Source organism: Lynx canadensis, chromosome D2 (genome assembly GCF_007474595.2).
Source record: "Lynx canadensis isolate LIC74 chromosome D2, mLynCan4.pri.v2, whole genome shotgun sequence".
NCBI lineage: Eukaryota > Metazoa > Chordata > Mammalia > Carnivora > Felidae > Lynx > Lynx canadensis.
Window position 1 is genome coordinate 32,855,538 of NC_044313.2, and position 16,063 is coordinate 32,871,600.

General features: G+C 49.8%; 1 protein-coding gene across 1 annotated transcript in view; it reads left to right on the forward strand.

Annotated features, from left to right (window-relative positions):
• The first annotated feature begins 13,673 nt into the window (after positions 1-13,673).
• PDLIM1 (PDZ and LIM domain 1) overlaps positions 13,674-16,063 on the forward strand; it is a 48,396-nt gene continuing 46,006 nt past the window's right edge. Inside the window, exon 1 of the mRNA XM_030334462.1 lies at positions 13,674-13,871. Within this exon, the coding sequence (XP_030190322.1) occupies positions 13,776-13,871 (96 nt within the window). The 5' untranslated portion in view covers positions 13,674-13,775. The remainder of the gene's footprint in view (positions 13,872-16,063) is intronic.

Sequence of the window (16,063 nt, forward strand, 5' to 3'; positions counted from 1 at the left end):
AAATAAATAAATAAATATAGTGATACTTACAAACTTAGGTGAATCTGCAAAGAGAGGTAGAGCTGAGAATCATCCTCAAAATAGTAGCATAAATCACATAGATTGACATGAGCTTATATCATCAGGGTCACTGGATCTCAAAGTGTGGTCCGTGGACCTGTTGGAGTCCCCAGACCCTTTCAGCAGATTTATAAAGTCAAAAGTATCTTCGTAACAATGTTAAGATGCTTGTGGTAACCAGCTTCCAAGAATGCCTTTGGTGATCCTTATCTCCCAGTATTCGCACCCTTTTGCATTCTATCAGGACTGGTCTGTGTAACCAGTAGAATGTGGCAGAAGAAATGGGATGTCACTTCCAAGACTAGGTCATAAAAGCCATTGTGGCTGCTATCTCTTGTTCGTGGGGAGAAGTGGACTATGCTTTGGAACTTCTAAGTCCTGGGGCTCCTGGGTGGCTCAGTCAGTTAAATGTCCAACTTCGGCTCAGGTCATGATCTCTTGGTTCATGAGTTTGAGCCCCACATCGGGCTCTGTGCTGACAGCGTGGAGCCTGAACCCTGCTTTAGGTTCTGTGTCTCCCTCTCTCTCTTCCCCTGCCTCTCTCTCTCTCTCTCAAAAATAAAGAAACATTAAAAAGATTAAAAAAAAAAAAAGAACTTCTAAGTTCTGGGGCACTTAGGTGGCTCAGTCAGTTAAGTGTCTGACTTTGACTCAGGTCATGATCTCGCGGTCATGGGATTGCCATCCACATCAGGCTGTGTTGACAGTGTGGAACCTGCTTGGGATTCTCTCTCTCTCTCTCTCTCTCTCTCTCTCTCTTCCTCCCTCTACCCCTCCCCTACTCATGCTTTCTCTCTCTCTCAAAATAAATAAATAAACTTAAAAAAAAAAAGGAACTTCTAAGTCCTAGTTGTCATATTGGATAAATGCTCTAATTGTTCCCAAAAAGAGAAGTATTAGAACAAAGGGCCGGGAGCCAGAAGATCTGGGTTCAAGTGCCACCTCTGATACTCTGATACTTATTTTGTGAGACCTCAGACATGCCACTTCAGCTCTTTGACACCTGGATCAAAGAGACTCTATTAGGAAGGAGGGAAAGGAAGTGATGTTTAAAGGCAGTGCCCACCACAGAGTTCTCCTGTTATTCCGGTGCCTACTGCATACCAGCATTTTTCATGCATTTTCTCATTTAGTTCTCATACCAACCCTACGAGGTAGGTATTCTGATCTTCATTAACAAGTAAGGCATCTGAGACCGAAGAGTGCAGCCCAAGAGTAAACAGCAAGTGACTGGATTCAGTCTGACTCCAAAGCCATGTGCTTTCCATTGATCGCCCCCTTCTGCCTCCCAGGGACAGACAGCGGGACAAGTCTGCAGACCAGTACACCTCAGGACATCTAAATTTTACCAAGAGATTATAGCATCTTCAAGAGTGACTCATGGAATAATGATAACTGTGATAATCATCTGATGAGCACCTACTCTGTGCTTGAACATTAAAGGTTCGAAAACAGGTCTGTCTCCTCAATCTTCCGCCTGAGCCAAGAGAGCAGCAAGGGCCAGAAGAACTCTTCAGGGAGCGCTGCTGATTCCAGGCCATCTCATCCTCCACCCTCACAAGCCTCTCAGAAGTAGGGTCCAGCCTCGCTGCCCGCACTTCCTCACCACACCTACCCTTTATCACCTGCACTGTGGCTCCCCTGTGTAGTGTCACAGACCTACAAAGCTCAAAGGCCCCCAAGAACTTTGTACTCACCATATCTTCTGTGTCAGCTAAGAATGACTTCAACTAGTAACTAAATAATTAGAAATAAATTTGAAAAAAAGAACGTTTGGGGCACCTGAGCGGCTTAGTCGGTTACGCGTTCGACTTTTGATTTTGGCACAAGTCATGATCTCACAGGTCATGAGTTTGAGCCCTGTGTCAGCCTGTGTGCCAACAGCATGGAGCCTGCTTAGGATTCTCTCTCTCTCTCTCTCTCTCTCTCTCTCTCTCTTTCTGACCCTCCCCTGCTCTCTCTCTCTTTCTCTCAAAACAAATAAATAAATAAACTAAAAAAAAAAAAAAAAAGAATGACACTACCTACAGTAGCAGATGGCCCCCAAAGTGACAGCTTATGTGACAGATGTGTCTCATTATCTCACAGAAAAGAAGACACACTCTGGGTTAGTGTATCTGACTCTCCTGGCCTTTCTCTCGTGATTACAAGTTGGCCACCTTGACAGCTCCAAGCATCATATCCCCATACAACCACCTTTGATGGCAGGAGACAGCAACACAGGACACAGGTTTTCTCTGTGCGTGATTAGGGAAGAAAAATCCTTTCCAAAAAGCTCCCTAGCAGACATCTTCCCACATCTCATTGGCTGGAGCTAATCCCGTGGCTACTCCTCACTGTAAAGAAACTGTCAGAGGGCAGTGGGCAAGATGGAAGGGAGCTGGGAATGACTTTGGGTAGCTAACCAGCAGCGAGGACCACAAGCTCACTTGTTCCTGGCCTCCGTGAGATCTTCCTGCCTCTCCCCTCACTGTGTCTTTGAATTCCTTCTCGGCTTTTCCTCCTCTCTTCACTACTTCATTATGAATGTTCCCTAAGCTTCCCCTTCTATAATCTGTGGCTTGGGCAATCTTATCTATTCTCCTAACTTTAATATTACCCTTTTATTTTTCCTATGGTAACTTTTTTTCCTACTTTTTTCTACTTTTTAAATGAAACAACACAAAGTTATCAAAGCAAAACAGAACTCACCTAGTTATTACCACTGAGATATATATAACCTCTTTCATGCTCTACGCGTGTGTGTGTGTATAACCTGCTCCTCTCACTTATCATAAACACCTTTCTTGACAAGACGTATTCACCTCTATGTCTTTATTTAATGATTACATGGTATTCCACGGTATAATTGTGCCATTGTGTATCTAGCAGCCATCTATTTTTGACACTTAAGGTGTTTCCAATATTTCGCAATTATGGACAACTCGATGGTGAACGACCTTTTACACGCTCTTAGTACCTTAAATGCCTACTTTTTCCTAAACAAATTCCTAGAAGTGGAATGGCTAGGTCAAAGGGCACACCATATTTAAGGCTTTTGACACACACACATTGCCACCCAACGGTTGACAAGACCTGTCAGTTCTTCCTTGGCACTTCTCTTGGATTTGTCTTTACCTCTTTGTCACTAAGAATTCATCATCCTACGCCCTCCCTCAACGGGTACCACTCCCTGAGACCTCTTCTTGCTTTGTACCCACAAAATGATTGTGGGTTTGGAGGCGCCCTCATCACCTTCTGCTTGGGAGTCCAATTGTAGGTGAACGGTCTTTAGTATTTTTGAAACGTTTCCAAAGAATTAAAGTGGGGCTCCTTAACATGGAGCATGGATCGAGACGGGCTGGGCCAGAGCAGGTGGTGTGCAACTAGGGGGCACTTTCCAGGAACCTGTGGGAGAAACAGGCCAGAGGAGATGGGGAGGGGGCTCCAGGAAGAGAGACTAGAATTTTCAAGAATTGCTGCATAAAAGGGACAGAGAGGAGGCTGAGCTTTCATCCAGGGGGCATCAGAGGGTCAGCCCAGAGCAGGATCAGGCCCGGGAAAGAATACAAGAAGGTCCCATTGACCTAGAAACAATGAAGTCCCTTATATACAGCAACCTTTCCATGACCCTGCAAAAAAGATCCAATCTCCCCCTTCCATTTAAGGAAAAGCCTCTCCTAGCCTGTTCCTCCTCCAGTGACCACGTCATTTCTCTCCTTCCCTTACAGCAGAATACCTCAGAAAGCTATGCATACCTGCTGTCTCCCGCTCTTCGGCTGCCTTCCCGTCTTGAATCCCCTCCAGTTGGGATTTTGCCGTCACCCTAACAAACTCTGCAGTCAGGACCCTCAAGGGCCTTAACGGCGAGAATCGTATGGCTGGTTCTCAGTTCTCAGCTCCCTGGACTTTTCAGACACACCTGAATACTCCTTTCTCCTGGCTCCCAGGTCGCACTCTCTCTAGGTTCTGGTCCCGCCTCACTGGTGGCTCCTTCTGGGTCTGCTCTGGCTGCTCCTCCTCATTCCCCAGCCCCCGCGTCCACAGTTGGTGGCCCAGGCCCATTCCCTGCCCGCCCCCTTCTTGTCCCTGTCCCCGGTGCCCTCATCCATCCCCTCGGCCTAAAAATCCCCTGTGTGCCCGCCTCTTGCCTGGGCCTCTCTCAGGCCCCCAGACTCCTACATACAACAGCCTGCTACACATCTCCACAGAAGTACCTACTGGGTAAGTCTGCCACTTAAATATGTCCGGACCCAAATTCCTCAGGGTTCCCCCAAAGCTGCCTCTCCCACAGGCCTCCCTGTTTCAGTTAATGGCAATTCCATCCTCGTAGCTGCTGTTCAGGCCAGAACACGTGAGTCATCCTTGACCTCCCGCCTGCACCGAGCTTCCCATCTGTCAGCAAATGCCATAAAATACAGCCAGAATCCAAGCACCGCCCCCCAGACTCCTCTGCTCCCACCCTGGGTCCCCAAGCCAGTGTCACCTCTAGGCTGGATTCTTGCAGCAAGCCACTCCCTGCTCCCCTGCTGCCGCTCCTGCCTGCTCTGCCATTCGTTCCAACACAGCAGAGTGTGGGGGACAAGGGGCAGATCTGTTAATCCACAGCAAAGCCCTCGGACCTTCCTCTTGCTCTCGGTGGTTCTCAGATGCCCCCACGCGGAAGGCGCCGCCCGGTTAGGTGCTGGTATTTCTCTGACCTCATCTCCACGACTCCAGGCGTTCAGCTCAGCCACAGCCCCTGCTGAGGAAGGTGCCAGGCTGGTTCCCATCGTTGTGCCATTTCCTCCGCCTGGAATGCTTTCCCCACATATCTCCATGCTCGCTCCCCTGTTCAGGTCTTGATTCAGATCACTTTCCTGGAGAAGTCCTCCCTCATCACTTTCATCATTTTATCATTAACATTCACAACCCATATTTACTTTTCACCATAGACTGCAACACCATCTATCATCTTATATGTTTTTCCTTAAAAAAACAAACAAAAACACATTGCATTTGGGGGCACCTGGGTGGCTCAGTTGGTTTGGGGTTTGGCATCTGTCTTCGGCTCAGGTCATGATCTCACAGCTGGTGAGTTCTGCTTCGGATTCTGTGTCTCCTTCTCTGCCCCTCCCTGCCTCGCACTCTGTCTCTCTCTCTGTCTCTCAAAAATAAATAAACATTAAAAAATTTAAAAAAAAACATTTCATTTGGAGATCAGTTCAAGATCACAGAAAAAGAATAAAGACAATACAAAGAACACCCATATATCCCTCACCTCATATACCTATTGTTAACATTTTATCCCAGTTTTACTCTACACCCCCCGACACACACACGCATGCACATTTTTTTTCTGAAACATTTGAGGGTAAGTTACGTATACATACATGTGGCCCTTTACCACTAAACGCTTTCTCGTGAATTTCCTAAAGATACGGATATTCTCTTACACAACCACAACCTAGTTCTCTACTTAGACACTGATACTTTTGAACATTGTTGTAAATTGAACATTGAACTTTCATCTAATCTCACATCTGCATCCATTTTTTGCCCTCCCCTCCCAGATACATTGCATTTAGATTGTCTCTTTATTCCCCTCTAATCTGAAATGTGTCTGCAAACTTTGTCTTTTATGACATTGCCCTTTTTGAAGAATATAGTCCCTCCCCCATCCCTTTATTTATTTACTTTTTCTCCCCTGCCCTCTCCTTGGAAACATCTCCTTGGGAGCTGGCAACCACTAAACCCCGCCCACTACCTCCCCATCCCTTTAGATTTCAAAGGGGGTGGTTTGATGTTTCCTTGTGATTGGAGTCAAGTTATGCATTCCTGACTGGAATGTTACATAAGCAATATTGTGTCCTTCTCAGGATATCATTGTCTGAGCCACACAGTGTTCTTTTGCTCCTCACAGTTGATGTTAATTTTGATCTTCTGGCAAGATGGTGTTAAGAGTTTGCCAAGTTTTGTTGTTGTCTTTTGTTGTTGTTTTTCCCCCTTCGTATCTGATAGGCAACCTGTGGGGAGAGGTTTTAAGACTACGCAGACACCCTACCCTGCTTCTCATCGCACTCTCACACTTGACTTTGCATCCAATGATGATTCACACCCAAATTAATCCTTGCCATGATAGCTGCAAAATGATGGTTTTCAAACTCTGGCTATTCCCTCTACATTTGCTACACGGGGTTTAAAAGTCTACTGTAAGCAAGAACCTTTCCTGCCCCTTCTTCCTTCCTGCCATCCTGCCTGGCTGCCTGCCTTTCTCTGTCTATCCATTTATCTACTGTGTGGACTTGTAGCTTCTTACTTTTCCCAATAGGCTAGAATTCCTTATTGTTTTAAGAAATTGCCTCAGATGTGACCAGCTAGAGCCCCTTTAGCAGGCTTCTGTGCTCCCAGAACACGCCCCCCACCACTTTTTCAAGCACTTTCTTACTCTCTGCGTAACAAGCTAGCCCAGGCTAATCTTGTACCTACCCTGCTGCTGCTCTAGAATTTCTCTGAGAAGTCTTGGCCTCCTCCTGTGGTATTTAGAAACCAAGATCAGGATACCAGGTGTACTCATGGCTCTGGAGTATCTTTGCTTGTAGGCCCTTTTGACTGGAACACATATGCATGCAAATACATACATACACTTACTTAAACACATACACACCTACCTAAACATACATACACAAAACATACCATATGGTTTACTTGTTTTGTTTGTCCATCACACTAAAACGTAAGCCCCACCGGGGAGAAAATTTGTGTCCATTTGGTTTGCTGTTGATTTTCTAGCACAGAGAACAGCCTGTAGCAAATGATAAGTGTCCGGTAAGTGGTTGTTGACTAAAAGAGAAGAAGGAAACAACAGGCTGCATGATTTGCCAAACTGTCACAGCTGACAAATGGCAGAACTCTCTTTCTACGGTGCTTCCAGAGTAGGAGCTACCCTCTGGCTAGGAGTGCTGTTGTCTTCACTTTCTCCCCTTAATTTTTTTCTGACCTCTTTGACCTCCAGACCTCTGTAGGTTACATCAGCTCTAAGGGATTTATAACCTCAGGCCGTCAGCAGGTGGGAGGTGAAGGCAGAAGCTAGGTGGTTAGGCTTGAGAGTGGAAGAGCCCAGGCCTGCATCATCCTGTGGTGATGGCTGGGACCTCTCCTCAGCCTGGACTGTGATCTAACGCAGGGAGTAGGGGGACAGGTGGTGGCATCACCTTCGCCCGCTGGCCTTCAGTTCTGTTCTCATGCAGCACCCCCCTCCCCCTTTGCTTCCCAAGGAATGACCACATGAGAGTAGAGAGCTAGAGGTAATAGAAGAGGAGACAGACCCAGTGGGGGCGGTGGGGACCCAGCGGGGAGGAAGCTACCCTCAAGGAGCCCTGGCGTCATGGAAACTGGCCTGCCACTCCATCTGTCCTCAAATGCTATAAATAGTTGGTTTCAGTATCAGCCACGGCCAGACCAGGCCAGCAGCACAGGCCAGCCCCAAAAGGAAATGGATTTGAGGGAGGATGTCAGAGAGAGAGAGAGAGAGAATGGATGGAATGAGATGAGGCTAAGGGAGTGCCTTTGCCTGTCCCCACTGCACACCATATCAGATCCCTGGCATTCAGAGCCCTCCCCACAGAACTTTACAGCCTGCCTGTCATCCCATAAGGTCACTCCAGCAGACCATCCTCTGCCTTTCCTACTACCTTGTCCTGTTTCTGCCACCTGGTATGGCCTCTCTGCTTCCGTATGTGCTCATACTTTTAAAGCTTTTGCAGGTTCTACATCCTCCAAGGAGGAAGTCCAAAAAACCATTCCTGAAGGATCTAGTCGAGTTGAGTTGCTGGCACTAGGGCTGTGGGTGTGCATGCCAGTGAAGTGGGAAGATCTGGTCCTTGGGACCTCCATGAATTGTGGGCCTGAGGGGTCTTTCTGGAATCGTAGGAAACTCTGAATAACCACCTGCCCCTCCCTCTTCTATTACAAAGCTCTTCAGACCCTACCGCTCTTCCTATGCTTCCCCAGCTCAGACTTTGCCCTGTTACTTGGTTGCTGAGTGATTTTAGGAAAATCTCTTAACCTGCCTGGGCTTGTTGCAGGCTGGGTTCCCTGGTCCCAGAGACCGAGTGAAGCAAGCAGGATGTTTATTAAGGAGTGCCCTCGGGCTCCATGTCTGCAGAAGGGAGTAGGGAGGAGACTGGATTGGGCAGAGAGGGAAGTTGAGCTGCCACATAGGCCTGTCGGGCTTGACCTATTCCACAGGGAACTCTGGGGCCAATACGACCCAGCCAACTTGTCCCACCTTGGGCCCAAATGGTCACTTCTTTGTCCCCACCTAGACCAGTCATGGGATACAGGCAGCATGGGGAAGGGCATGCCCTTGGGCAAGGCTGCTCTTCACAGTTGGAGGCACTCCTTGAAGGGGTGGGAAGCCTGAGGCTGTCCCCCTCCCAGGAGCTGGAACAAGTCCTTCCACGAAGGGGGTCCAGGGGTCCAGGGCGGTGGCTCCATGCCTCTGCTCCCTCTGGTAATAAGGGCATCGTGACGCTTCACTGGGCTCTTGTCCAGATGAAATGCAACAATGGATGTCAAGTTCTAGCACACACTCTGACTCATAGTCACTGTTTAGTAATGAGGCAATGTTCATTGTCTGGGTATTGGGCTAGGGTCTGTTGGGTAACTGACCCCAAGCCACCTTCCCCCGTTAGGGGAAGCAGCCAAAGGGTGACTCCAGGTGAGCTAAAGACTCAAATTTAGACTTTCGAAGTTTCTCTAGATGAGGTTACATATAAAGCCACAGAAATAGAATGTCAGCAATGAAATATGTTCATCACACAACTTTAAATTCAGGTCCCATTAGCAGACAAATTACATTGTTTATTAATCTATTAATTATCTTGTGAACAACACAATTATATGACATTGTCTTCTTAACTTCTTCAATATAAACATTTAATATGCATTCCTCTATGATCCAGGTTTGCAATCTCTTCTTCTTTTATTTTTTTCTTTAAAGTTTATTTATTTTTGAGAGAGAAGGGGGAGGTGCAGAGAGAGAGAAGGAGATACAGGATCTGAAGTGGGCTCTGCATTGACAGCAGAGAGCCTGATTCTGGGCTCGAACCCATGAACCCTGAGATCATGACCTGAGCGGAAGTCAGGCACTTGCTTAACAGAGGCACTCCTCTTTTAATAAGCAGGGATGCTTGAGAAATAGCAGTGGTCCAGGCCTCTCTACCTTTGATAACTTTTGTGCCACCTGTCAAGGGAGCCAGGAGGCAGGTGGACAAAATAGCTCTGGTCTGCTCTGGGCAGGGCCAACCTGCACCACTAGCTCATCTGTCCACACCCTCACCAGGCCGGAGGCCAGGTCCACTGCTTAGGTGTCTTTACCGCCCGAGGCACCACGGAGCATGCTCGGTGCCAAACGGAATCTGAGAGGCGCCCAATCCCAAGAGGCCACTTCAGGATTTCCCTGTCGGCTGGAGCAGGAAGTGGGAGAAAAGCAAGAATTGGGAGTCCATTCGCTGTCCGGTCCGTGGCACAGCCGGGGGCGCCTCCCCGGGCCGGTTCCGCCACAGGCCGTCCTGGAGCCGCACGGGGAGGAGCCGCGCGTGGATCCCAGTGAAGGACGCGCCCACCCTGGGAGCGGGGCTGGGGACCAACGGGGTCTAGACTGGTGGGATAGGACTAGGCAGGGAGAGATGCCTTTGTTTTTCAAGACTGTGAGCTTGAGTTTCAGTTCTTTTTAAAGAAAAGAGAAGGAAGTCAGTCGCTCGGGTGTGATTTGGCTGGGGCAGTTGCACCCGTTTGGGGAGTTGAGAGCCGCTGCGACCCCGCGCCGGCACTCTCTCTGGGCCAGCGGGGCTCAGATCCCCCTTAGGGGTAGAGTCTAGGAGTCAGGTCCCTCAAGAAACGCTTAGCCCAGGGAAGGGGTCCTAGCAGCGATCTCCAGGAATGGGGGCTCTGCGGTCACAAGTACAGGACTTGTCCTGGAGATTAAATAAAACTATAGTTCAAGCCTAGCCCAGCCTGGACTCCCTGTCCTTATGAACTGGAGCTGTTGTTCCAGGAAGCCAAGTCTCAGCACAGTGGCTCTGGAGGGTCCTGGCAATGGCTCCCTGGGGAGTGGAGGAATGAGGGGGAGGGGGCGTTGTGTTCGCTACATCTGCAAGAAGGCTTACTGGAGGAACCCACCAACAGTCACCTTCCACCCTGTCCACACTGTAAAATTGAGAGCTGGGAAGGCCCACTGTCCCCCCTGATTTTCTGGACCACTTTTTCCTACCCTCCTTGCTTCCCATTTCTCCTGAATTCTCCTGCAAGTCCCCCCACCCGCCCACGCCCAAAAATTTGATTGATGAAGGCTGTTTAGGTCAATAAACTTTTATGGAATGCATTATAATAATAACAATAAGACAACTGAACTTCAGAGAGGTTGCTTAAGGGCATTCCCTTAGTACTCGGCTTGAGTCTAGGGTCTGAGGGACCTGGAGAGTATAGATAAACAAGTAACAGTGTTTAAGATAAGACAAGGTTGCTTACATTTGCAAGGGGTCAGAGCTGTCAATCACTGGGTATTTTCTGAGTACAAGTTGTGTGCCCATCTCAGAGGTAGCTTCTAGATAGAAGATGAGGTGCCTACCCTCCACCCCAAAACACTAGCATTTAGTCTCCATCCATCTAAGGACCTTGTTTTGAGAGAGAGAGAGAGAGAGAGAGAGAGAGAGAGAGAGCATGCACATGGGAGAGGCAGAGGAAGAGAGAGAGAATTTTTTTTTTAATGCTTATTTGAGAGAGAGAGAGAGAGAGCAGGGGAGGGGCAGAGAGAGAGAGACAGAGAGAGAGAGAGAATCCCAAGCAGGCTCCACACTGTCAGCACACGGAGCCCCACACGGGTCTTGATCCCATGAACAGTGAGATCATGACCTGAGCCAAAACCAAGAGTTGGACACTCAAACTACTCAGCCACCCAGGCACCCCTCTCCTAATTTTTGATAGCAGGTAGGCATCATTTTTATTTTTTAACATCAAATTAACAAATAATTTTGTTTATAAATAATACTATTGGGTTTACACATAATTTTGTAAACTCTTTTTTATGTATTTTGAAAGCACATCCCCTGCCTCCTCGTACCCTTCACTGTTTTCATGTTCATGCTGTGTACTATTCCCTCATGGCCATACCATATTTAGCCACTTCTCTGTTACTGCTTGATTCCAGTTTTTCGTCATTATAAATAATGCAGCTATAAATATCTTTGTACATATAGCTTTTTTCTCCTTTGAAATTATGTCCTTGGAATCAGTGCCCAGAAAGGGGATGACTGGGTCAAAGTGTTGACTGTTTCATAGCTCTTGCTGTGGAAAGCCGGACCGCAACCAAGAACATTTAACAACCAAGAACATTTAACATTTAACAGCAGCTGTGGACTTGGACGACCTCAGAGCAGTACTAGGGCCCCATATTTGTAAAGAATATTGCATGCAATAAGCACTCATTGGCACCTACGATGTATCAGGTTCATGCCAGTGGGACACCTGGGAAGAATGAGAGGCAGCCCCCTGCTCTTGGGGAACACAGAGGCTGTGGCTTTTCAACCTTTTTCTCCTCCTAGAACACAAAATATTCAAAACTACTGCACATCTACAGGCAGACTCAGAATTTAATGATTCCCCCAAATTCTGCAGGGACTTGAAACACTAACATGTTTTCTAATCCACAGAACCTAATTGAAGAGGGTATATGTTTGGCTTCGATGAAGCAGGTGGCTGGTTCCTGGCTATAACTCCATTCCTTTTTTCTCAGATTCAAGAAAGAATGTCAGGTTGCGGGGTGGCGGGGGGGGGGGGGGTAGAAGGGATGTAGAGATAACATAGATCCACTTTGAGCAACCAATTCAAGGCATATGCATTTGTGCTGTGACACAATTGGAGAAATAAAGTATTTGTTTATATGCAAATCTATGCACAGTGCTCCTTGGTAAGTATGCCGGGGTCACAGAGACAGAGCTCTGCTTTTAACAAATGCATACAGCATGCGCTGTGTGCCAAGCACTGTGCTGGGGCCCAAGTGCCAGTACGAATGAGCGCCAAGAAATCTATGAAGAACCTGGGCCCAGGGGGGCAAGGTGGTCATAAGGGTGGCCAGTGAATTGCATTCCTTACATACTACGTGCCAGGCACTATTCTAAGCACTGGGATACAGCAGTGATCGAATTAGCTCCCCTCTGGGAACTAATGGTTAGAAGTGGGGATGGGACAAACAATAAGTAAAATATTAACTATATGTCAGATGGTGATAAATACAATGGAGAAAGATAAAATAGGGAAGGTAAGAGGGCAGTCTAGAGAGAAGGTTCTAGATTCTTAACATTTATTCATTTTTGAGAGACAGAGGGTGAGCGGGAGAGGGACAGAATCAGAAGTAGGCTCCAGGCTCTGAGCTGTCAGCACAGAGCTGATGATGTGGGGCTCGAACCCACTGATCATGACGGGAGCCAAAGTCAAAGGCTTAACTGACTGAGCCACCCAGGCGCCCCTGGAGAGAGGGTTTGAAATTGAGTGCACTCAGCAATGGCCTGTATGATGACATCTGAACAAAGAGAAGGCCATGGATGGCTGGAGAAGAGAATTCTAGACAGAGGCCCTGCTGTGAGGCCCTGAGGCAGGAGCAGGGCCAGTGTGGGGTAGGGGTGGGGGGACAGTAGGAGGATATGAGGTCAGACAGGCAGGGAGTTGGGTTATTCTGTGGGTGGCCTGATAAGCGTTTGGACTTCAGCCTTACTTGGAGTGCAGACCCAGCGGACAGCGGGGAACCTGGTCTGGTCTGGCGTGGAGAATGCACTGAAAGGCCAGGGTGGCAGGGAGCCCATTACAAGGCAGGTAGCAGGCTGGGAACTCAAGTTTTTGTCCTCAACTTAGGGCTCTCTCCACGCGCTTAGCCCTTGGCCCACCCCGACTTGACGTCTGAAATGAAGGTCAGAACCTACGGCGAACTCGAACTCCGAACTCCCGTCTGGAGGAAAGGTTTCTAGGAAAGTTGTGAGTCCAGTCACAACATCGTGCGATGGTCTCATTAGCATTAGGAAAGTTCCAGTGTGAGCTTCTGCAGCACGGGGAGCCCAGGCGGGGTTACGGTTACATCACTGACGAGCGGTGTGGCCTCGGGCGAGCCTTCTAACCTCAGGCCGGCTCACTTAGTTCATCTGTAAAATGGGGTTAAACGCCCTGACTGCCCCAGCGCATCCCATGAGATCATTCGAAAGCACCTTTTAAACATCATTAGCATTCACGAGAAGCAAACGTGAAAATGCAGTGGACCTCTGAGGGCTGAGTTAGCACAGCACTTCCAAACTCATTTTCGAAAGCGCCGAGCCCGGCTTTGTCTCCGGCGCGGTGTGTGTGTCGGAACCTGCTTGGCTCGCACCTAGCACCCCCGGCGGGGCTGGGAGCGGCGGCGGCCTGCGCAGGGAAGAGGGGGGGAGGGCGGGAGACGCTGCTGGGGCGGGGCTGCGGAGAACCCGGACCCCCCGACCCGCCTCGGGGCTGCCGGGGCGGGCGCGCTGGGCGGGGAGCGGCCGCGGGCCGGGCGGGGCGGGGCGCCGGGGCGGAGCCGTCCCCGCCCCCGCGCGCCCCCACCCCCGCGCGCTCCCTCCTCACGCCCGCCCCAGGCTCCCGGGGCCCGCGCCGCGCGCACTTTCTCCGACAGCTGCCGGGAGCCCAGCGCACCGCGTCCTGCGCCGTCTGTGCCCTCGGGTCGCCCCGCCATGACCAGCCAGCAGATAGTCCTCCAGGGCCCGGGACCATGGGGCTTCCGCCTCGTGGGGGGCAAGGACTTCGAGCAACCCCTGACCATTTCCCGGGTAAGAGCGCTCGGGACGCTCAGGGAGCGGGGAGCATCGAGCTGGGGAGCGGCGGACCCGGAGGGGACCTGGGGGAGGGGGTCCGGGGTCCCGCGGTCGCGCTGCCTGGAGACCAATGTTAGGGAGCCCGGGCCCGAGCTAGCACGGCCGGTCGCATCCAGGTGCGCCTCGCGCCAAGCGCTCCCCGTGCGCCTGGGGCCTCCGCCCCTTCCCCGCCGCTGCGCTCCCGGGCGAGGCGAACGGGCGGCGGCCGGGCGCGCTCTGCCGGTGTCAGCGCGCGCCAGAGAGGGGGCAGTTTTCGTTCTTTCGCCACCGAAGCGCGGCCCGGCGTGTGGGCGCGCCTTGTCCACGCGCGAGGGCGTGAGAGTCCCCGCAGCTACCGCACGCTGGCAGGTATCCCGTCCCAGTTCTTCACAAGTCGCCCGAGTGGCTGAAAGTAGATTGGAAGCAGCTGGAAAGACCTGGAAGTGAGGTGGAGTAGGTGGGAAGTTTACCCGGGGCAGGTGTGATGAATTTCTGAAACAACTAGTTTTCCACTCTTTGGACTTAACTCCGTGGCCAGGCCTCACCTCGTTCCTACCTTTTGGAGAACGTACCGGATTTTGGAAACAAGCAAGCCCAGATAAACCCTCTTGGACATTCCCCTCCTCCTGCGGGAGATGGCCATGCCTTATTTCTTCCTGCCGTTCCCAGGTTATCAGCCGAACAGCCACTTTTGCCCAGGGATACTGGGTGGGGAGGAGTTTTCACTTTGCGTGGAGGGGGAATGCTGCTTGAAAGCTTCTTAGAGGGGCCTTTCTTTGGGAAGGCCCAGGTGTAATGGGAGACCACCAGGCCCATTACCCTGGAATAAAGCAGAAACCCCAGGGAGACTCAGACTCAGGGTTTGGAGGCCCAGGCTTAGGTCTTCTAGTCTGGACTAACTGTAATGTCCCAGTGGGAGTTGCCCTATTCACTGCCTGCATCTAAAAGGCAGCCAATAAATATTTTCCAATAAATGACAAAGGGGAGCAAAAAGCATTCCCTGGTGTTAACACCCTGCCTAGAGGCCTGGTATTCCATTTTGGGGGCCATCTGCTTGCTGAAGCTGACCCTAAACTTGCCTCCCCAGTCATCTGAACATCCCTTTGTTCTTTGTGGGAGGATGGAGAGGGAAGGGAAGATCCTCTGGGTGTTTTGTTTGTTTTTACTTAAATCCCTGCCTCCAGCGGCTGAAGGAATATGGTGGGGGGTGCCGGAGGCAAAGAATTGGGGGGCCTCTTCTTGGATTCTCTGCCAATCACTGTCCCGGCCATATTTCCTTCCAGGTAGGTCTAGCCCAGTGAGGTCTTCTCTGACTATCCCGTCCCCTAAAGGGGCAGGTGACTCAGATCTTAGGCCCTGTTCCCCCTTTGTTCCACCTGCTATCCTGAGGGGACTTCTTTTATTATTCTTACAGGTACATGCTGTCTTCTCAGATACCAGCCAAATTCCTCAAGTGTAGAAACTGTGCCTTCTCCTAATCTAGACCCCTGCCCCCAAGCCTGGCACTGAGCTGAACCTGACTGTACCCAGTCAGTGTTTGCAGGCTTATTAATAAATGCTTGTCCTGGGAAGGCACATTTAGACTCGCTTACCTCATAGTCCATTTGTCCTTGCCCTTTGTGTCTATAATTAACCTGTCAGCCCTTTCCACTTCTGAATTTATATATGGCATGAAACCTTTTTTTAAGAAGTGGAGGCTATATTGCCAATCTGTTAAAAGGGCAGTTACTTCCTGTCATTTTAACTGCTTTAAAAAAGTGCAAGTGGCACTGTGCAGGAATGACTATGTGGCATGGAAACCACAACACTAAATTCATGGGTTTGTACCTTCATATATTTATTCATTTGCTTATGGACTTGTTTATGTTTAACGAGCTTATGCTGTGCAAAGCCTTGGGGTCCCAGCTATGAGAGGACACAGCTCCACTTTCAAGGTGTCCGTGGTCTAGTGAGGGAAGCTAATCTTTATAATGCCCTTAGCAGTGGCTTTGACAAGTGACAGTGACGCAGAAGAGGGGACGTTCTCATGCTCACCATTATACAGTTGTTTCTTCATGTCATTATTTCTACGTGGGATAAAAGATATGTCTCCTCACCTCCTGGGGATGAGAAAATCGTCCTCAAGGGGCCCTGAGGTGGTCGTCTGAGATCTTACGGTGGTGTGGTTT